This window comes from Adiantum capillus-veneris, chromosome 26, assembly GCF_014529385.1.
Source record: "Adiantum capillus-veneris isolate H3 chromosome 26, ASM1452938v2, whole genome shotgun sequence".
Taxonomy (NCBI): domain Eukaryota; kingdom Viridiplantae; phylum Streptophyta; class Polypodiopsida; order Polypodiales; family Pteridaceae; genus Adiantum; species Adiantum capillus-veneris.
The window spans coordinates 10,824,316-10,846,252 of NC_140956.1; the positions used below are offsets into that span (position 1 = coordinate 10,824,316).

Sequence of the window (21,937 nt, forward strand, 5' to 3'; positions counted from 1 at the left end):
ATGACACTCATGTGTAGAGATGCTCCTCAATAATAACTGTTTCGTACCCCGTAGCTTGAAAGGCTATTTTATAGGAGAGAAGGTGAGGCTTCTAGTTAGTATATATATATATATATATATATTATATATATATATATATATATATATATATATATATATATATATATATATATATATATATATACACACACACACACACACACACACAAACAATGCTAGGAGGAGGTTGCCCCTGATTCGATTCAACGTACTTATATGATGGGAGGAGTGCACTACCCCTTATCAAGTGAATGGAGTGTCTCTCTCTCTCTCTCTCTCTCTCTCTCTCTCTTCTTTTAACACCAGTGTTCAACCAAACTTGCACTCCCTAGCCTTGTTGACACCTTCTAGCCTATAACCGGTTGCAATGCGAGCCCAATTTGTAGGTTGAAGATCAAAATAGCAAAGTAGAGTTTCCAAAGGGGCATATTACCTTTACTTGTCAAAACTACATTAAGTCAAAACTACATTAGGCTTGCCAAATAAAACCAAATGTGAGGTTCGTAATCTCAGCTTGATGGGCTTTTCAATTCACCACCTAAAGGCTAGGACCCTTCCTCTTTTGTTTATTTTAAAGAGAGGTACCTACAACTTGAAATTACAGCTCACACACTCTTGACTCCCTGAGGTGGAGCATCCCAACGATAAGGAGCCTTCCACACGGTGCGTTTGCGAAATGAATTAAACTTTTACCAAACTGAGCCATAATTGTCGGCTCGCCTTCCCCCCGTGCGTTTGCGCAGTTGGTTGATCGGGTGGGCTGCAAGGTCTTTGCATGGAGAGTCGTCGGGGAGCCGCAGTCACCGCCTGGAGACGATGAGCCCTCAGAAATCACTGCCTGCAGGAATAGGTTGGGCGAGATTTGCTGCAATTTGCCGAAACGCACCGTGGGAATGGAGTACTTGCAGACGTGGCACTGAAACAGACAGGTTGAAACGCTTCGTGTGGAAGCGCTCTAAGGTAGGCCAAGCCATCATATAGACTTGGGGAACAACACAAGTCACACGAGCTGTCAAGGGGGTTTGAGCCCAAGACCTTGGATTCAAGAGGCTCTTGCTCCATCAACTGAGCTAGCGCTCGTTGACAACCCGTCCTCTTATGTTGCTGGGTGGGGTATATGGCTAATTAATACAAAAAGGGCCCAGGGGATGACGGATACAGAGATTTTGACTCCGGAGTCTGGTGGTTGCAACTAGGTTGAATAAAATAAGGTAAAGGAGGGACATATATATTATACACGTCAACCACCGTAGGGAGTTGCATAAGAAAGTACTAGTGTGGCCGACGGCCTTCGGCCGTCTCTCTCTCTTTCTCTCTCCCCCTCTGCATGCGCACTGTTCTCACTGTAGCCGGATAAAGGAAATTGCGACACGTGACACTGAAAACCAGTCTCCTTAATATATAGTATAATGTGGCCGACGGCCTTCGGCCGTCTCTCTCTCTTTTTCTCTCCCCCCTGCGTGCGCACTATCCTCACTGCAATTGGATAAAGAAAATTGTAACACGTGGCACTGAAAACTAGTCTCCTTAATATATAGTATAGTAATAATATAGTATAGATATAGACAGAACAGTGGTCGACAGGGGGCCATTGGAATTGATATGAATTGATGAATGTTAAAGACTGTAGAAGCGAATAGAAAATGGAATAGATATATAGATTAGTTAATTAGCGTTTGGGCCTACCAATGGTGTAGAAAGCGAGATCGGCGCAGCAGGCGGCGATGCAGGGAAGAGGTCCGAATGGGGGGGGGGGACCTCCAAAGATAAGAGCAGGGGCGTGCTCCACATTGCTCTCCCTCGTCTGTCCTTTTAACCATTTGGCGCGTGCCAATTTGCCACTGCCAAATCGCTCTCCTCTCTCTTACTCCTCGTTTCAAAGTTCCTCTGCGCGGACTTGCTCTGTATGCACAACACCTCCGCCATAGCTACTCCCTTCTCCTTGGCCTCTCCAATTGCCTGCCGCTGCGGCATCGTGCCTAGCATCGTCAGAAGATCCCAGGAAGCTCGTCTTCTCTGAATTTTTGGCCCCTTTTCTCCGGCTTCGTGGAAGTCCTTTTTTTTTCCCCTTCCCGGCATTTTCACCCTTAGCCAGGAGTTCTACCGTACTTGAATGCATCTGCCGTCGACAATGTTCAGCATTACCCCCCTTTCACTCGATCTGCACACAGAACACCCCTTCCTGCGGAGGGAGGCGAATACGGAGCACCCAGGCCCGCTGTCAAATGGACTGCATGTACACGAGAATGGCCACGCAGAGGATAGTAGGTTGTCTGCATTCGAATTTGAGGTGGTAAGGCCGCCCAGATCGTATGCAGGGAATGACTCGGATGAGCACGAGACGAGGTCGAGCTTTTCAATGGCATCCCCACGTGTGTGTAGAGTGCTGGAGACAGTTCGGAGCTCTGACTGTCTGGAAGGCATGCTTCTCACAATATCACCAAGCTTCAGATCTGGGGCTGAGTCACCGAGATCTGAAGTCTCTTGCTATGAGCCGCATCCCATGTTTGCTGAAGCCTGGGATTGCCTCCGCAAATCAATCGTCAAATTTCAGGACAAGCCTGTCGGAACAATTGCGGCAAGCGACCACTCCGAGGAAGCTCTCAACTATGACCAGGTAGGTATTTCTAGTTTAGCTTGATGTTTAGAGATGATGGGTTCCCAAGCTAGGTCTGGTTCATAGGAAAATCTTAGCGGCTGTTTTTGCTGTTGCTAAGGCGCGCAATTTGGGGTTCCTGGCTTTTAGAAAAAAACATAACCTCAGCAGTACCTTAGTAGGTGCTTGCATAGATTTATCTGGAACATAAAATTTCAATTTGCAGTTTGGGACAAGTCTATTCTTAGGAATTTTATTGTTGTCAAATGAATGACAAGGAGATGAAATTGGCAATGTTACCTGGTATGGCATGAGTCGGTATTTAATACATTAGAAGATGCCTACGCGTTCTCTCCGATTTCTCTCCGTGGCCATGGTGATGCCTACGTGTGGCTCTTGCCCGATGGTACGCGGCCCTTGCCCGACCATTTTAATTTTTCATGGCTAATATTTGGAAGGGATAAGCACCTCCCCCTGTGGGCTCTCTGGTGCGTCAAAAAAAGAAAAATACGTTAGAAGATGCAACACAATTAAATAACCGTCATGACCTTCAGCACCAATGGGAAGCCAGCACACTCAATGCCTGCTACTGTGTCCTAGCTTTTATTCAATTGCTTGAGCATTTTGCAACCTTTCCTAGCACTTTAGTGGTTAATGGGAGGAGTTCTTACAATAAGCAAGAATTATTTGAGCTTCCAAGGATTGCTATGTAGTCTATTCATGAAAGAAACAAAGGATTTGGCATTTCATAATCCTGGTGGATGTAGGTCAAGACATCATCCTAAAATGTCAGGTCACAAATGAATTATTTATAGGGCTTTTTGTTGTTGCAGATCCGGATTATTAAAATTTTTTTCGGTGGCTTAGGCCGAACAGTGTCGGATGCACCCCAGATAGGTGGCTCTTGTGGGGTTTGACCAAAGCATTTTTACCCTCGTGGGGGTATGGTTACTTAGGGCATAGTATAGCCAATCCTTTCCAAGTATTATTGTACTGGTTGAAATTTGTAATAGGCATGCCTCCTCTGAGTAACATGAAGGACTGAATTTTTCAAATCTGGTAGAAGTTGCAAGAGCCAAAATTATGAACATCTATAGGAGAAGAGCGTGCCATTCTCAATTCCACACGATGTTATTTAGGTTTCGGGATCATTTTGCACCATGGTTGTCACCAATTGTTCTGCAAAACTCGGGTCATATTGAGTTGAATTTACCAATAGTATAGCTGAAGGGTATCCATTTTAAGGAGATACGAGGCTCTCCATGCAAATAGTTTTTGTTGGAATTGAAAGGAGAGTGCATGTTGAGTGTCCTTGGACAAAATAGAATGTGGGTTAGATGGAAAACAACTCTGCAAAAGCAGATGGAGGCGTGTTTTCTTCCTCTTTGGGTCATATCATGAACCTTGATTAATTTCAGTTACCTATATACTAGAGCCTTTGTAAGAGAGTGAGGCTAGAGCCTTATTTTGAAAACGCTAGAGGATAAAAGAGGGGGGCTTAACCCTAAGATGGTGTACCTTTTTGAAAAGTATGGTTGAGAACCTGATCAGTCACTGAAACTCCACAACAATACTCTGGTTATGTTCAAACTTTTGATGAATGCTAAAGATTTTTCTACTGGATAAGGTTCTCTTTTCCATGGAATCTATGAGCACATTGATTTTCCACTCTAGAAATGGGGCACTCATTATAACTAGATTTTGTTTTTCTTACAAGCGGGTAAAGTGTTGGTAGATTGCACCCTAGATTCTATGTTAAAGTAGATGAATGCTAAAGATTTTTCTACTGGATAAGGTTCTCTTTTCCATGGAATCTATGAGCACATTGTTTCCACTCTAGAAATGGGGCACTCATTATAACTAGATTTTGTTTTTCTTACAAGCGTGTAAAGTGTTGGTAGGTTGCACCCTAGATTCTATGTTAAAGTTTCAAATGTATGGCATGCACGATAAATTAAGAACCTGCTAATTCATGGATGCTTCTCGTTTGATATAATGACATGTGATTGTCTCGCGGCTTTGTTCTTTTCTGATCAGGATGATAACAGAGGATTAATGATTTTTGCTAGTATGGCTGAGAATTTGGTGAAGCAGTCTTTTGCTTGTTAGAGAAATCAGAAGGATGTCCTGCATTTTTTCAATTGCATAGGGTCTGTGCCTGTGCGTTGATCTGCTTCAGGGATGAAATTTGGATCTTTACACACCTAACATATTCACATCAACTTGTATTATATCATTTATGGTTATGCACAGAATGTGCATGAAAATGAGTAATTTTCATGGACAGCTTAGTAACCATTTAAGGTTTTTTTATTTCTAGATATTGTAGGCATCTGACAAAAATCTGATCACTCGCCTCACATGATACCTGCTTGAAACTGGGCATTCGCTGCTGTTCAATTTTGAACTACGTTCTTTATGAACTTGCTGTGCTTGTGTAGGTTTTTGTGCGGGACTTTGTGCCAAGTGCATTGGCCTTCTTAATGAACAATGAGCCTGAGATTGTAAAGAATTTCTTGTGCAAGGCTCTAAGATTGCAATCAAACTGGGAAAAGAGGATTGACAACTTTACCCTAGGGAAGGGGGCCATGCCTGCCAGCTTTAAGGTCATTCATGATTCGGTTAAGAAGCAAGACCGCCTGATGGCTGACTTTGGTGAAAGTGCCATTGGGCGGGTGGCACCAGTGGACTCCGGCTTCTGGTGGATCATCCTCCTCCGCGCATACACCAAATCTACAGGGGATCTCTCCCTTGCAGACTCTCCTGAGTGCCAACGAGGCATCCGTCTTGTTCTTAATCTCTGTCTTTCTGAGGGCTTTGACACCTTTCCCACCCTGCTTTGTGCTGATGGTTGCAGCATGGTTGATCGCAGAATGGTACACATTCAATCTTCAAGCTTGTCTTTTGTCTCTCTGCCAAACTCTCGAAGTTATGGGTACATTTTCAGCTGGTGGTTTTGTTTCTCTGTCATGTCTACAGGGTATCTATGGCTACCCCATAGAAATCCAGGCTCTTTTTCACATGGCCCTGCGTTGTGCGAAATTGATGCTCAAGCCTCAAGGTGACTCCAAGGAGCTGCGGGAAAGGATTGACAAAAGGCTGCAAGCTCTGAACTTCCACATCAGATCTTACTTTTGGCTAGACTTCCAGCAACTGAATGATGTATATAGATACAAGACAGAAGAGTACTCACACACTGCTGTCAATAAGTTTAACGTTATACCTGATTCTATTCCAGATTGGGTTTTTGAATTTATGCCCATGAAGGGTGGTTATTTCATAGGTAACGTGAGCCCAGCTCGCATGGATTTTCGATGGTTTTGCTTGGGCAATTGTGTTGCAATTTTGTCTTCTCTTGCAACACCGGAGCAGGAGGAGGGTATTATGGACCTGCTGGAAGAGAGGTGGTCAGATTTGATAGGAGAGATGCCTCTCAAGATTGCTTACCCTGCACTAGAAGGACATGAATGGAAAATCGTAACAGGATGTGATCCTAAGAACAGAAGGTGGAGCTACCATAATGGAGGGTCCTGGCCTGGTATAATGAATGCTTCTGTATTTTTCACACATGTGTATCTACATTGAGTACGTCTGATGAATTGCCTAGCTTTGAGATGTATATATAGGGGTTAATTACAAACTTTTGTTTATGCGTGCAGTCCTCATTTGGCTCCTCACAGCAGCCTGCATCAAGACAGGAAGACCACAGATAGCCCGGAAGGCGATTGAGCTTTTAGAGAGCAGGCTCTCCAAAGACCACTGGCCAGAGTACTACGATGGGAAGCTGGGCAGATTTATAGGAAAGCAGGCTCGAAAGTTTCAAACCTGGTCAGTAGCTGGCTACCTTGTTGCAAAGATGATGCTGGAGGACCCTTCTCATCTAGGTATGATTGCGCTCGAGGATGAGAAGAAAACCAAATCTTCGTGCATGCCTAGATCACAGTCATGGACAGTTTAGTGGACTATTCCCATAAATTCTCCTGAGCTGGTTCTACCAATTGTGTGGTCCGGCATCATTGCCATTTACTAAGTATACATAGCTTCCTGGGCGTGGTTTTTTGGGTCCTTGGTTGTTCGCCCCTCTTCCATGTACCATACTGGACGATGCAGAGCTGAATTGTCCGTATTTAGGGACAGCAGAGTAGGGCAGGGGATGTGTTTCAACCTTCCTAGTCCGCACCTATAAACTAGAAGAGAGAAGGACGAGGTCGAGAATCCTCTGCATTGTTTCCCTTCACATCTGAAAATGCTTTTGTAAGTTGCTAATTGTTTTCAACAAAATACTTTTCACCCTCAAATCTTGTTTGACCACAAGTTGTGACATTGTTTATTGCCCAGAAATGCAAATATTATGAGAAAGCTTTTGATGCACGAAAACAAATGGCTTATTGGCCTTACCTGCAGATGTATAGAAACCATGGATGTTTTTCTGGTACTAAAACTGAGGTAATCTCGTGTGAAATCTAGGCAATCTGCAAAAGAGGGTGACAAAATTTGAAGTAGAATGTGGAAACATTTGGTGTTAATTTGCCACAAGTCTTAACACTTGAAGTGAAGACTAAAAGAAAACAAAGAAAAAGTGTGCTCAGCAGTTCTTGCGATTCTCTCCCATCCGTCCCTCTATGCCCTCTGTTTGTCAAACATGCCTAGCGTATCGATGCATTTATTGGGAGATGAATGCATGAATCTGTTGAAAGGTTTCTTGGAAGTTGTTTATCCAAGGAGTGCATGAATCTGTCGAAAGTCTTTACCGAAGCGAAGTCCTATCTGTTGAGTATGCTTTAAGTATTTGAAGCACTCACTCTGCTTGAAGCATACTTCGGAAGCTCCAAGGCTTCTGAAAAATACATCCACCAAGGAATATTGGACCTACCCAAGTTCCCTCAATAACAAAATGATGCATGTAGGTATGAGTACTGGGATTGTAATTTCCAACCTCAAAGCTACTGAAGAGGTTCTCTTATCTGGAGTGTGAGAGAGAGGCTGAACTTCATGTTGGCACTAGAACTATGCACTCCATCAATGAGAGCCTTACCAACACGCAGGAGGCTCCAATCATCACCGCTCTGTGCTTGAAGCATGTAAGCTACTTTGCTAGACACCCAAATCATTATGATTGCCACACCTAGTTGCGTGAGACAGAGCCTGCCTTGTCAAAATTGCTGATGCCAACAACATGCTAATGCTGGCAGTGACATGCTCTAGTTTTATTCAGTGGTTCACTAGCGAAGAGGCTGGATTACGAGTCTGCTGTTATGAAGGGGTAGGGAATGGTCGCTTAATGACCATTCTAAGCGACCATTCCCCGTAATCAGGGCGATTGGTGGAGGCTGGAGTATTGACTACGGGAATGGCCACTAAGCAAACATTCCCGGCCATCAAAGGTACAGGGGAGTCCCCTGGCCTTCCGTATGCTGAGATGGCCTGAATCTACTCGACAACAACTGAATGCTGGATGCGTACATGCTAAGTCGTGATGGGTTCAAACTTCAGACGAGGAGGAGGCGGAGGCAGAGAAAGCTGCAAGGGTGTGCATCCTCCGTGGGCCGCAGCCATTGGGTGAAGGAAACTCTGTGGTCTTCCGGACCCATCATGAGTTGGGCGAGGCCCCCCCCTCCCCTTTAAGTGCCACGGGGTCCCAAAGCATGGGATCAATGGTCCCAATTGAAAGGCGGGATGGCGATCGATCTGGATCGTTGATCGATTAAAATTTAAACTCGGGATCGCGAGTTTAGATTTCAAAAAACTAATTTCGGGAAGTCAGCCTAATCTCGGGATGCCTCACTTTCCCAGCTAGGTTTTGAACCCTCGTCATCAGCTTGGGGGCACACGCCTTGACCAACATGCCCGCGTGCGCCCGCGTGCGCCTCGTTGAAATAGATGTGATTTCACATCTATTTGAAGGTAAACTCGGGATCTCCACGTAAAAACTAAACTCGAGATCCCGAGTTTAGTTTTTATTCGTCGCGACGATCGAGATTTGCGCGCGCCTTTGATTTTGCACAAGAGCCATTGATCCCATGCTTTGGGACCCCGTGGCACTTAAAGGTGCCCCCCCCCCCCCCCCCTCTTCGTCCATAAAGGACACGGGGTCAAGTCGAGGGATCGACGGCTCAGTAATGATCCACCGTTGATTAAAGATGGACGAGCATAAAATTTTAGGTTTCTTGCCGTGCTCCGGGCCTTGAACCCCTGACCTCCCCCGTTACACTCCTAAGCTCCATCCAACCCGCCTATCGCGCGCCACTACAAGTAAAGCGACTCCTGCAGTACATAAAGCCTGCCCCCCCTTGCTGCGGATATCCGACGGTCTAAAATCCATGGGATGCCGATCGCGCACCCCTGCCGTAGATCCCATGAGCGTGACCCCGTGTCACTTATAAACGAGCCCCCCCCCTCCCCCCCCCTCGAAATTGCAAGCTTCCGCTACCTTTTCAGCGATAATTGCAGTCTGTGCAAGAAGAGAGAGCGCCAGTTCTTTTCATTCGCTACGTGCATAGTCTTCAACCTCTTCAGCCATTACCAATGGCGCTCTTGTGAACTGGGGAGGCGGAAGCAGAAAGGGAAGATTGCCTTTGCCGCCGTCTTCGTCTGAACCTAGCCTATGTCGTGATTGGTTGCCGACTGATTCGTTCTCCAATGGTTGCAGCTATACATTCCAAGATTTAATGGCATGCAGATGGACGCGTTGCCCCGCAACCTTGGACTTTGACCGTGTAGGGGATGGCCCTGCAACGGCCTTTCCCTGAAATAATGGGCGACCGCATGGTAATCGACGGAGGCCGGGAGCCATGGTGGGAGCTCATTATTTCAGGGAATGGCCATTGCAGGGCCATTCCCAGCCGTCACAGTCCAGGGCGAGGGAGGCCAGATTCGGCAAAAATTGACGTTCTGTGTGCTGACTTGTCAAGCAATCCATGATTTGCCAAAAGCCTCTTAATTACGAGTGCTGATGTGTTGTCATCAGAGCGATAGGGGGGTTCTATCTACTGATGTGTCAGCAGGAGGACCAACTGCACGCTTGCACTATAGTACAGTGCGTTAGTGCAGTGTAGGTTGACAATCCGCAGCAGCATATTCTAGGTTTTAACCGCCAGTAGATGTAACGGTCTAGATGTGCAACCCCCCTCCCCTGGATTATGACGGGGTAGGGAATGGTCACCAAGTGACTATTCCTTATAATGCAAGTGACTGCATGGTGACCGACGGAGGGCGGGAGCCGTGCGGGAACTTGCATTGCAGGGGAATGGTCACCAAGTGACCATTCTCGACCGTCAAGGGTCGGGGGGAAGGGGGCCAACATTACCAACAACTGCCGGTGAAGGACATGAGCTGCAATGCGCAGGAGCAGACCAGCTGCCAGTGAAGATTAACGCAATCAGAGAAAGCGCGCAGTGAAGAAAACGATCAGAGATAAGTGACCAAAGTGTGCAGGGGAAACATATTCCGCCTGCTGACTTGGAGCCATGCCATTGGAAGAGAGGAACGCAGCAAGCATAGCAATATCCATTTATTTCGGTTGCTGAGTTGTCAACAGCTCAGAGAGTTCCCAACGCTGGCCTGCCAATGTTTGATTGGACGCTCACGCTTTGGATTCCAAATGCTGACTTGTCTTGGATCTAACGGCTACAACTCTGAATTCCGACGTACGGCTGCAGTTTGCAGTCCCCCACCTTGACGGTCAATCTATGCTGGTGTTTTCTGAGAGAATGTTGATTATTTCTCAAGGTAATGGTTATGATGTTTGAAGCTGATTGCAATTTTTATATTTGTCAAAGTTCAGGGTCGGAGGGCAGCAACCTACAGCCGTACATCTACTGTCGATTAAAAGGCGTAATTTCACGTTACATGCTGCGAATGCTTGCCAGCTCAACAGCCGTAACACTTAGAAGCCAATATAGTCTGCAACCTCTATCTTGCGAATACATCAGCCCATGGAATGTTCTGTGGTGCGGATGCATCAGCGGGCGGAATGTTGAAAGTGACATGCCATAGTTTTTTTGCAAATGAAGCAATCGTTGCATGCCATTTCTGCAGCCAGAATTGTGTCCAAGATGGGGCAATCATTGCATGCCAAGTCAGTTGCTGGTTTGTTAACGGCACTGTCACCTGCATTGTTAACGGCCTACATTATTGATCGTCAGGGTGCACATGCAATGATATGGCGTGTCCACTGGCAGTGATAGGATTTGAAGGGCTACCCCGAATGTTTAATGACAGGCATGTGCAGCTTATGCCCTTCTACAATGAAGGGCAAATTTTACAATTGCCCTTCTAATGAACAAAAGGAAAATTTTGCACCCTTCTTCATAAAAATTCCAAGAAAACTAATATTTCACTTATTGTATACTCCCATACATTAATATTTCACTTATCTACACTCTTCCATGCATTTTAACCATCCTTTTAGTATAACTTTGACAAAGTTCATTATTTAAACAACGTATCCTCAAACCACAGTCCACGGACCACAACTTGGTAAATTTTTGAAATTACATAGAAATAGAGCAAATGAAACCAATGACATAATGAATATGAATTCATTTTTATCATTAAAGTACAAAATTGGAGAATAAAAACTGCCTTGAAATAAAATTAAAAGTCCTTCGATACCAATACAATGCAAAAGAGCCCTCGATACAAAATCATATCGCTTGGCTGAATATCTAAGCAAAAAAAATTCCATAGTAACAATCAATTTGTTTCCAAGCTTGCTATCCTTTGCTTCCTCATAGATTTCCACATATCAAAGCATTCTTCCCACAATACATCTTGAGGACATGAAGCCTTCGGAGTATTGAGTCCAACAAACATTGCTAAGCCCAATGATGCAAGAGACAATCTATTACGAGACTTGTTTTTTATCTTATTCATTTTTGAGAAGCCTCTTTCACAGGCAACTGATGAAAGTGGAAGTAAAAGCAGAGCTCTCCATAATTTCATGGTCCATGGAAAAGAAACCTCCCATTCTTCATGGTTGCAACAATCTTGCCAAGCTGAATGCATACTCTTACCTTTGAAGTAGTTACGAATTCGTGTGATAAAAGATCTGCGTTCTCCTTTGCATTCTTCTTCATTAATGAAAGAGTTGGCTCCTTTTCCAAACTGTTTGCACAATACATCTAGCCATCTTATCGTAAAGAAATCTAGTTTTTGTAAGTCTTGATCATAATCCTTCGGGCTAAAGTACTTTGCCGCTTCAAAGAGATCAAAATCAACCTTAAAACGATTTGACAATGAATCCACCAGACCTTTGATGTACATAATTGCCATGTAAGCCAGATTATTTACCACTCCGTGTAAAGTTTCATGTGGATCAAGAACATCCTCGTCACACATAGGACCAAGATGTAGTTGATGAGAATGTGAATTCCTGAGGAATCAATGTAATCAATGATGCCGTGTTGATTTATCGCCTTTGTCAAAAAAAGTTGAGTGTACATGGCCTCACACCCAAATACATTCCCTAGAAAAGCCATTTGCAAAGACTCTATAGAAGCCTTCAAATGGTTATCGATAGCAGAAATATCAATGTGATACTCTTGAAGTTTACAACTCAAGACATTGAGCTCTCCAAGGGCATCTGCAAAGAAGTGTAAAAGGAACTGTATTTTGTAGTTTGTGAGGTATGCATACAAGTGCGCTTCTTCTGCCTTCAAGACAGTCAATAAAGCTGGCATTAAGCGCACTACCCTTATCATAACTTGCCCTTTTGAGAGCCATCGAACATCATGCATTTGTAACAACTTCAGTTCTCCATTGCGACCAAGATTGAAGTCCTTTACAACTTCTGCCAATGATAGATGTCGCTTTGCGGATCTGGAAGCCCATTCATATAACTTTCTAGCCACTTTGTCCACAAATTTGAATTCCTTGTATAGTTTGAATGCATCACCTGCAGCTAAAGACTCCCTATGTGCAACACAATGAAAACTCAAAAGATGCGGCACAACCTTCTTCAATCTCGAAACCACACCATTATTAGCACCTATCATAACACTGGCACCATCAGTTGCAATGCCTATCATTTTATGCAATGGCAGCTTCATTTTGTCCAGAAATGCTATCAAGATAGAATACAAGTTTTCAGCTTCAGCATTTTTGACATGCAACAAATCCACAAATGACGCGCATATACAACCATTGCCATTTTCCCGCATATAAGTAACATAAAGAATCATGTATTGTTGAGTGCTTACATCTGTACTCTCATCAATCTGCAAAGAATAAAAGGGACTAGCAACAATTTCCTCTTTTAATCTCTCCCAATAGACCTGTTTGATGGCATTTGCAAACTCTTTTCTTGCACTTGTGCTCGTATAAGCTGAATATTCACTTGCAATTGGCATATTTGGTGTCCGCATGAAACGTTGGAAATTGCAAAGCTTTGAAAACTCATCAAAAGGCAAATTTCTACGAACCACAAACCACAAAGTTTGCATGACTGAGATTCTTTCTCTCTCCTCATCTGTTAGCACTTCAATGTGTTTCTCTATGGGAATTGTGGTTTTTTTAGTGTGAGCATTCCATATTGCCTTCGCGTTTGAATGCGGACCTGACGTCGCATGCTCATATAATGCAGACCTTTGCAAGGTTGAAGATACTTCTCCACTAAATTGAGTCTTTTTATGTGCAAAGATGCACCACCTACATTTGACTCTCTCTTTTCCATCATTATCAACTGTTGGAAAAGCCCAAGGATGAGGTATCCTCCAGCTTTCTATCCATCGTCGAGCATACTTCTTTTTGCTTGAGCTACCTTCAGCTTCAGTGTTACCTAAAGCTGTAGTAGCCGCCTCACCAGCCTCTTTGTCAAGAGAGAGTTTAGGATCATGCAAGCCAAGGACTTCTTGAATGGTCCTCTGCTTTTTATTTTTCTTAGGTCGTCCAAGAGGAGCCATCTACCAATAAATTTCAAAAACATCGCATAAACTATCTTTGCGACTACAAAAGATATATTTAAAATATACAAAATAAAAACACTTGAGATACATTGATTGAAAACAAAAGAAATACATCTTTGAGGGCCAACATTTGGTGTCCAAGAAAAAGTTACATCTTTGATAGCCAATATCCTATTACAAGAAAATTTCACTTTAACTCAATAAAAGGCTGGCATCATTTCTACCAATGGCCGTAGACATTTGGTCCCATCCAATTGCATGTGGCTTAAGTCTACATACAATTCTTCAAATGACTTTCTACTCTTGTCCTGTAGAAGATACCCAGCTTTTATAATCTCTTGAATATGGTATGCTTCACTTGCTGAACGAGATGCTAGCCAGTCGGTTCTGTATTCCATAGAAAACTCCCTACAGAAGTTGACCATTTGATCAATAAGCCAGGCTAATGCATATACATCAACCTCTCTGGTATACACATGGTCATTATGTGTGTCTTTCAATAGCTCTGGAGCAATCCAAGGTTTAGGCTTATGGGCTTTGCTTTGACAACAATTGAGTGATTGACGTCTCTCTGATTCAGGCCTCATGGCTAATCCCCAATCAATGATGCCAACTCAAGGATCTGAATCCCTTGTAAAATCCAACATAATATTGAAAGGATGCAGATCACAATGAACAACACCTACTTGATGGGTATAGGCCATTGTGTGTATTAAAGCAGCTATAATATTTGGAAGACTGTTCGCAAAAGCCACGACTCGAGTTAGTTCTCCTTGATTCAGCTTAGCTGCCTTGCCTTTACTTGAACCTGCACCATCTTTCTCTTCTTTTTTCACAATTTTGCTGAAGGTACCTTTCTCAAAAGATAGACTATGCATCATTTTTCCAATGCTTCCTCCATTGAAGTATGGAAAAATGGCTATCAAAGGCTCATAGAAAGTATGTGCAATACTACGCACAATCCCCCTGTGTCGAAGATCAAAGCTGACCTCGTCCTTGAAGGATTTTAATTTCTGTCCTGGCATTCCTCGATACTGCTTTGCCGCATAAGTAATTTCACTTGGAAGGTACGAAATGCCATCAATTCTTACTTGAAAGCATGTACCAAATGAGCCGACACCCAAGTTCTGTAAATAGTTGATGGCATCATGTGGTATTCCAAGAGTCATGGTACATTCCGAGTTCCTCGCAGATCTTTGCAGAGGGTTCCCAGCCGGATGCCATATGACCATGTGACAAATTGAGACTATATTTGTAATTACATACGAAATAAAGATATTGTGTATGTGTAATACACACTCCCAAGGTGTCTGCTACCCTTGTTATCGTAAGAAGAGACATAATCTATGTTTTCGAAAGAAACTAAATTTCAAGATAACACACCCGGTCAAGCCATATAACCATGTGGAAAATTGAGACTATAGAATTTGTGACTCCATAGAAGAACTAAAGGCAAAATTCGATAGCTCAAGATGGCACACCCGATCAAGCCATATAACCATGTGACAAATTGAGACTATAGAATTTGTGACTGCATAGAAGAACTAAAGGCAAAATTTGATAGCTCAAGATGGCACACCCGATCAAGCCATATGACCATGTGACAAATTGAGACTATATTTGTAATTATATACGAAATAAAGATATTGTGTATGTGTAATACACACTCCCAAGGTGTCTGCTACCCTTGTTATCGTAAGAAGAGAATTAATCTATGTTTTCGAAAGAAACTAAAGCTCAAGATAACACACCCGGTCAAGCCATATAACCATGTGGAAAATTGAGACTATAGAATTTGTGACTGCATAGAAGAACTAAAGGCAAAATTCGATAGCTCAAGATGGCACACCCGATCAAGCCATATGACCATGTGACAAATTGAGACTATATTTGTAATTATATACCAAATAAAGACATTGTGCATGTGTAACACACACTCCCAAGGTGTCTGCTACCCTTGCTATTGTAAGAAGAGACATAATCTATGTTTTCGTAAGAAACTAAAGCTCAAGATAACACACCCGGTCAAGCCATATGACCATGTGGAAAATTGAGACTATAGAATTTGAATTAACAATAGGAAAAAGAGGCACAAAGTATCATTTGGTAAGAATCGATAGCTCAAGATAACACACCCGGTCAAACCATATGACCATGTGGCAAATTGAGACTATTCTAATTTCTTCTACATAAGTCAATTTCAATTTTGGATTGTCCCAATACCTACATATATGTTTATGATAAATAATTACTGCTAAAAGCTTAAGCAAATCTTTAAAAAAAGAAACGCTTTAGAGTTTCTTTCATTTTGGTCTGCACACAGACTAACCACTTTTGCTACTTCAAAAAAACTTGAAAAGAAAGCAATCTAAAAGTCTTTGATAGAAACCTACGACGTCACACACCCGGCTTGAGACTTAATATACATTCTTTATTGAGTTAAAACCACACTATCACTGAAAATTGTGAGTATGGAAAAAAAAGATTGAAACAGTTTAAGACTTAACGCATAAAAACACTTTAAACGTGGGATGCACATTTTAACTTTTGAGTCGAAACTTGCCTTGAAAAAAGACGACAAAATATAGCCAGATTTAAATTTATCACCAGCAAATGCTTCAAATTATAAAAACCCAAATAGTTTCAAATTTATTGTTTGTCCCTTTTTTCTTTAGTTAAGAATTAGTAATGATGTTGGCAATCCCTGCAAGCTGCAGCAATGTGTAATGTGCATTGTGCACCACCCTTCAAAGTTTCAACCTAACTATAGTCCACTGTCTAAAGTTTAAACTCTAAAGACCAGTAGTCTACGGTCTACCCCAATAATCAATTTCAAGACAGGTATTGTAAAATCTCCGGTTCAGATTTGTCTTGAAGGGCTTTTTCAATTGAAGGGCTTTTTCAAGTTTCTATATCTGTGAAAATGATTTTTCCCGGACAGTGCTTCAAACTAACTATATCTAAATCTCTAAAGACCAGTAGTTGGAAATAGGGTTGCAGGGAATAATCAATTTAAAGACCAGTCGTCTAAACTCTACCCCAATAATCATTTTAAAGACAAGTTCCCAAAAAAAAAAAAACTCTTTCAATTCTTACGTTTCTGTCAAGCGCGAAGGGAGAGAGTCGAGATGAAGGCAGGTGGGTGACGGGTGTGTGAGATGAGGCCACCGCAGGTCGGAGAAGCAGCAACTCAGTCTACAGGTCACAGAATGCAGCTCTCAGGCAGGTCGGAGACTCGAAAATGCAGCAGGTTGACGCAGCAGGGTGGGGAGTCTAGACGACGGCAGGCTGCAGCAGCTCGACTGCTTAAGCCTCGGACGAGGGCAGGGCCGCAAGAAGTCAAAAACGAAACCTGCGTAGCATGAGCAATGGAGAACTGACTCCTGAGTGGAGTGAGTAGATAACGAAAGGAAGGCCCGTAAGTTCGTACATTTCCTTTTTAGGGGTTTGTGCTTTGTACGAGGTACATGCGTTCACACCTCAAAGTTCAGTGTTCACATGGCCAAATTTCAAATTAAGTACAAACTCACGACTCATTGCTGAGTGCTCACTGCCAACTGGCAAGTTGAAGGCAACTGCTCACAATATCATGAAACTGTAACCTATGGGCCATCACTAAACTTGGTCTAAATAGTAAAAAACTTGTAAAATTTGAAATCAATTTTTGAAGGGCAATTGGATGGCCGGCCCTTCTAATGACAGACCAGAGCAATTTTCTTCCTTCGCAATTGAAGGGCAACTTCAATTCGATCCCTTCAAATGCAGGGTTCTTCATGAGTCAACCCTTCCTACGCAGGGTTAACAGCCATTTGAAGGGCAGAAGGGCGTCAAAAACTATCGCTGGTGTCCAGGATGGAAGAGGACGTTGGTAGCCCCTTGAGAGGGCTTGTGGCAACCTTTTAAATGCTACATAAAGCACAGGCTACAGTCACTGTTGACGGCATTGTAACCTGCATTGTTGATGGCCCTCCTCCCCTGGACTATTGACGACCGGGAATGGCCCTGCAATGGCCATTCCTGAAATAATGGGCGACCCCATGGCGACCGACGGAGGCCATTCCTGACATAATGCGCTCCCACCATGGCTCCCGGCCTCCGTCGGTCACCATGGGGTCGCCCATTATTTCAAGGAATGACCACTATAGGGCCATTCCCTACACTGAATGGCACGCTGTGTCTATGATGCTGCATTTATTGTCAGAGACATCAGTCGAGAGCTCTTTCCCCCGAGGACTATGCATAATCATTGGATGCTTGCACCTCTGACTGTGAGTCCTAGTGTTCGGGAAAGTCTTTTTCCTAAACGGTAGGTAAAGATGTATATCCGAAGTACGTAGAAATTTTGGGAAAATTCCCAAAATACCCCTCAAATTCCAAAAATTCTCTTGTGTCTATATTGGTTGGATTGTTCAAGGTTTTCTAATCTTTATTCCTTGTTGACAATAGAGATCCATTTTTGAGTGTTTAGAACGTACTTCGTCATAAATTACCTCACAAGAAAAGGCAATTTTGCCTAAAAATAAGGAAACAATTCATCTCAAAAGCCTACATAACCAACTCAAATTGTAGTTTAAGCATCTTGTATTAAGGGATAATCACTCTTCCTATGAAAAGCTACAAAAATTTATCTTTGGAGAAATTATATCTCAAAACCAAGGGTATTTTGGAAATTTTGGAAAATTTGAAGGGCATTATGACAAAATATTCGAAAGATTCTGAGGGGTATTTTGATAATTTTCCCTTTGCAAGATTTTTGAACTATCTTGTATATTTTACGGATTTTACTTCCTTTTCCATGGTTTGCAACCGGCTAATCTTCATTTCCATGTGTATGACGAACGGACAATACAATTTCATATTAGAAGACAACAAAAATGACATGTGATTGTAAGACCTACTCCCCATAATTTTCATCCCTCCTTAACTTCTGCACGTCTTCATGGTTCCTCACCATATTTCAATGTGCACTTTGCTTCTTTTTGGACTTTACGGCACCATTCTACCCGACTCAATTTTGAACGCAATTGACAACCAACTAGTCTTGCTTGGTGGGCCTTTGACACACATAATATGATAGATTTTGGAGCGCATGTGGTTAGTTGGTTAGCTGGTTGTGATTGTTGTCACCTTGGATTTTGTTGTGGTGACTCGAGAAAATGAGTAGAACCAATTGATAGGCACCAATAATAGCTCAGCTTGGGACTTAATGAGCATTGGAAAGAAGTAAGTTGTGTTGCATAGTGCTTCATATAGGACATCGGGCTACTAAAGAGGGTAATTGAATAGAGCAAAAGGGTTGCGAGTTAACCTAGTTTGGTAGTTGTTTGCAGATTGCACCATTCAATCTAGTAATATCGACCATTTAGTCTCTAAATCATGGAACCATCTTTGAGACACCCATCTTATCTCAATCAACCGTAGTCAATTTTCCTTTATTTCAATCTATAGGTTGAATTGCCAAACTATGCGAAAAGAAATGTATGTCTATTTGGTATATAGATACGATGATCGAAATTGAGCATGCACTCATGAGGAAAACATATGGCTAAACTAAAGCTTTGACAAACTCAAAAAATAAAAAAACCATAAATAGAGGATAAAAATCATGTAGAATGCCATCCAGTTGTGCAAGCTGGAGGACAATGTTTGATTCAAGCTACAAAGTAATGTGAATAGTTAAACATATTCTCTTGCAATGAAACATCACAAACTGAAACTACAAAGTATACAGTGCACGTCATGCAGAGGTGCCATACTGACCTAATAATCATGTACGAATGCCATCCAATTGTGCAAGCCGGAGGACAATGTTTGATTCAAGCTACAAAGCAATGTGAATAGTTAAACATATCCTCTTGCAATGAAACATCACAAACTGAAACTGCAAAGTATACAGTGCACTTCATGCAGAGGTGCCATACAAAAGTATGGTGGAGAGTTGGCACTGTGGTCTCTCCAAAAATTATAAGAAACAGAAGTCGTGCCCTGCCCCGTAGCGTTTATGTGTTGCGCCAAGCAAACGCATAGTCATGTGATGTTGGATACAGATAACGAACCTTGTAGTGTTGTCGAGATGGAGTCGCGCTTGTGCAATTGAAACGTCCAGTGTTGTGAATATATGTCCTCCCTGCCAAACACAAGACACGCATTAAGAGATAAATACACACCCTCTTTTTTACACTAAAAAACCATTTGAGCCCCGTCCCCACTCCTCAGGACGCGTCACTTGTGACTATGACCAAAGCACCACCAAGCATGATACCTATCTCCAACAGACCGGCTAGCAATCTCACTGTGAATTCTCTTACGCATGCCAATGCCTTGTGTAAGTCCATAGTTACATTTGGAGAGAAGCCTTTCCTTTGCATTAAGTGTGCTTCCTTGCCAGAGCCATGTTGAGCATTTCATGCAGTCAAGGCATTCAAAGTAATGACATTTTAGAAAGGAAGTCCATCAAGTACTTCTTGTACTTTCATGAGGGTACCACATTTGGCATAGGAACTCACCAATGTACTCCTTAAATATGTGAATAGTGGGCTCAATGTGTATCTTGATGATTTTGTAGGAATCCTTCTTTTTAGCATGGACGTTTAGTCCAATCAAAAAATTATTATGCTTGTGTTGTGCATCAAATGTTGCTTCTTTCCTGGATTCGACAATGGATTTGTTGTTGTTCTATGCACACCAAGATGCAAGCGTAGGTGATTATATATGGAGAAATGCCCTCACATTGCATCTGATAAAAACAGCCATAGCTTCCTATCCCTACCCTTATTGGGAATACGGTGAAATGCCCTCACTTTGCATTTGATGAAAACAGCCCATAGCTTCCTGTCCTTGTCCTTGTTGGGAGTCTTCCAAATTGGCACATGCGTTCAAGATGCAAGCGTAGGTGATTACATCTAGATATGACCTTAATCATTGATTGAAATCTGACATCTTCTGTTTCGGTAGCACTAGAACAAACCTCTACCATGGGTTGATCACACGAAATATCTGATCTTTGAGAGTGCTCATCACGGCGGCAAGCATATGAAGTACGCCTGATGATTTACAAATATAACTAGGATTTGAAAGCTATGCATTACACTTTTTTGGTTCTTCCCGGCTTGCTTTTGCACGAATAAACATCGCGAAAAAGAATTGGTGTGAATCTTGAGAATTAGGCATGGCTCATGGGGACTTGCTGCAATATATCATTTCCATGAACATTGAAGGATGAATCTACATGAGCTATACTTGGAGCGACATAATGCTGGCCATAACTAGTTGCGCCTTCAGAAACGAGCTAAGTATGGTAGTTGAAGCTGGACATACTGCCACTGGGTCTTATTCCACACAAAGTTGTTATGATTGCTACGCGGGGAAGGCGTAGGTATTCAGGCTTCACTGCAAAAGAAGGCCGATTCCAATATGCTACATATCTCTCTCTCTCTCTCTCTCTCTCTCTCTCTCTCTCTCTCTCTCTCTCTCTCTCTCTCTCTCTCTCTCTCTCTCTCTCTCTCTCTCTCTCTCTCTCTCTCTCTCTCTCTCGCAAAGAGTGTACAGAGACAAACCTGCAGTCAAAGCTCCGAGCTGCTTCTCTGCGACCTGTTGATCGAACTGCTTCTGAGGAAAATTGAGCAGCGCAGAGTGCTTTTTTTATTTTACTCATTTGGTAGCTTTTACGCGGCGTTTATTTTTATTTACAGCGTTCATGTCTAAAAAAGTAAAAATAAATCTAATGCCACATGGTGGCTTCTGCGTTCAGATACTAGAAAAAGAGCCTTTGGCTCACCAAGTAACAAGCACCATGCAGGCTTACACTATGGGAAAACCTGAAGAGAGAGAAGGAGATGTTCAGCCAACTTCAACCTTGCAGGCGTTAGCAATAGGAGCCTCTAGTAGGAGGTAGCCTCTCTCTCTCTCTCTCTCTCTCTCTCTCTCTCTCTCTCTCTCTCTCTCATGCACGCGTGCACACACGCACACATACACATACACATGCACGCGCAGTACATACACACACACACGAGTACCAACTTGCGGATGCACACTATCTTATAGTTTTCTCTCTATGTCTCTCTAATGTGCTAATTTGCATAAAGGACAATGCATGCTCAGGTAATGGTTAGGTGTTATTTCATAATGGTTTCATAGACTATGTCCATGGTTTGCAGATTTTGCCCTCACTAATGTCAGTTGTGACTGATTTATTAATTACTAACATACAAGACATGATAATTATCACACAGGACATGCTAAATAACATATAGCACATACTAAATAATATATAGGACAATGTATGCTCAAGTAATGGTTAGGTTTAATTCTTAATGGTTTTCCCGCACTAATGTGATTTGTGATTGATTTTGGACATGTTAATTTGGATAATGTATGCTCAGATAATGGTTAGGTGTTG

The 21,937-nt window shown here is 42.6% G+C and overlaps 2 protein-coding genes and 1 pseudogene across 2 annotated transcripts; 1 reads left to right on the forward strand and 2 right to left on the reverse strand.

The window, feature by feature from the left end:
- The first annotated feature begins 1,774 nt into the window (after positions 1-1,774).
- LOC147422992 (putative alkaline/neutral invertase F) lies at positions 1,775-7,016 on the forward strand. The gene is made up of 4 exons (XM_086502252.1): positions 1,775-2,656; positions 5,077-5,511; positions 5,615-6,173; positions 6,295-7,016. The coding sequence occupies exons 1-4, from the start codon at positions 2,153-2,155 to the stop codon at positions 6,591-6,593; spliced, it is 1,797 nt and encodes a 598-aa protein (XP_086358378.1). The 5' UTR covers positions 1,775-2,152; the 3' UTR covers positions 6,594-7,016.
- Positions 7,017-11,329: 4,313 nt separating this feature from the next.
- On the reverse strand, positions 11,330-11,908 carry LOC147422993 (uncharacterized). The gene has a single exon (XM_086501434.1). The coding sequence runs from the start codon at positions 11,906-11,908 to the stop codon at positions 11,330-11,332; it is 579 nt and encodes a 192-aa protein (XP_086357560.1).
- A 3-nt stretch (positions 11,909-11,911) lies between these two features.
- LOC147422994 (uncharacterized) lies at positions 11,912-13,077 on the reverse strand (annotated as a pseudogene).
- Between the last annotated feature and the right edge of the window lie 8,860 nt (positions 13,078-21,937).

Excerpts from the sequence above, each read along its gene's own strand:
- LOC147422992 (XM_086502252.1), top strand. The coding sequence starts at position 2,153 with ATGCATCTGCCGTCGACAATGTTCAGCATTACCCCCCTTTCACTCGAT. Across the intron at positions 2,657-5,076 it reads AAGCTCTCAACTATGACCAG|GTTTTTGTGCGGGACTTTGT; the intron begins GTAGGTATTTCT and ends GTGCTTGTGTAG. Across the intron at positions 5,512-5,614 it reads GCATGGTTGATCGCAGAATG|GGTATCTATGGCTACCCCAT; the intron begins GTACACATTCAA and ends TCATGTCTACAG.
- LOC147422993 (XM_086501434.1), bottom strand. The coding sequence starts at position 11,908 with ATGGCAATTATGTACATCAAAGGTCTGGTGGATTCATTGTCAAATCGT.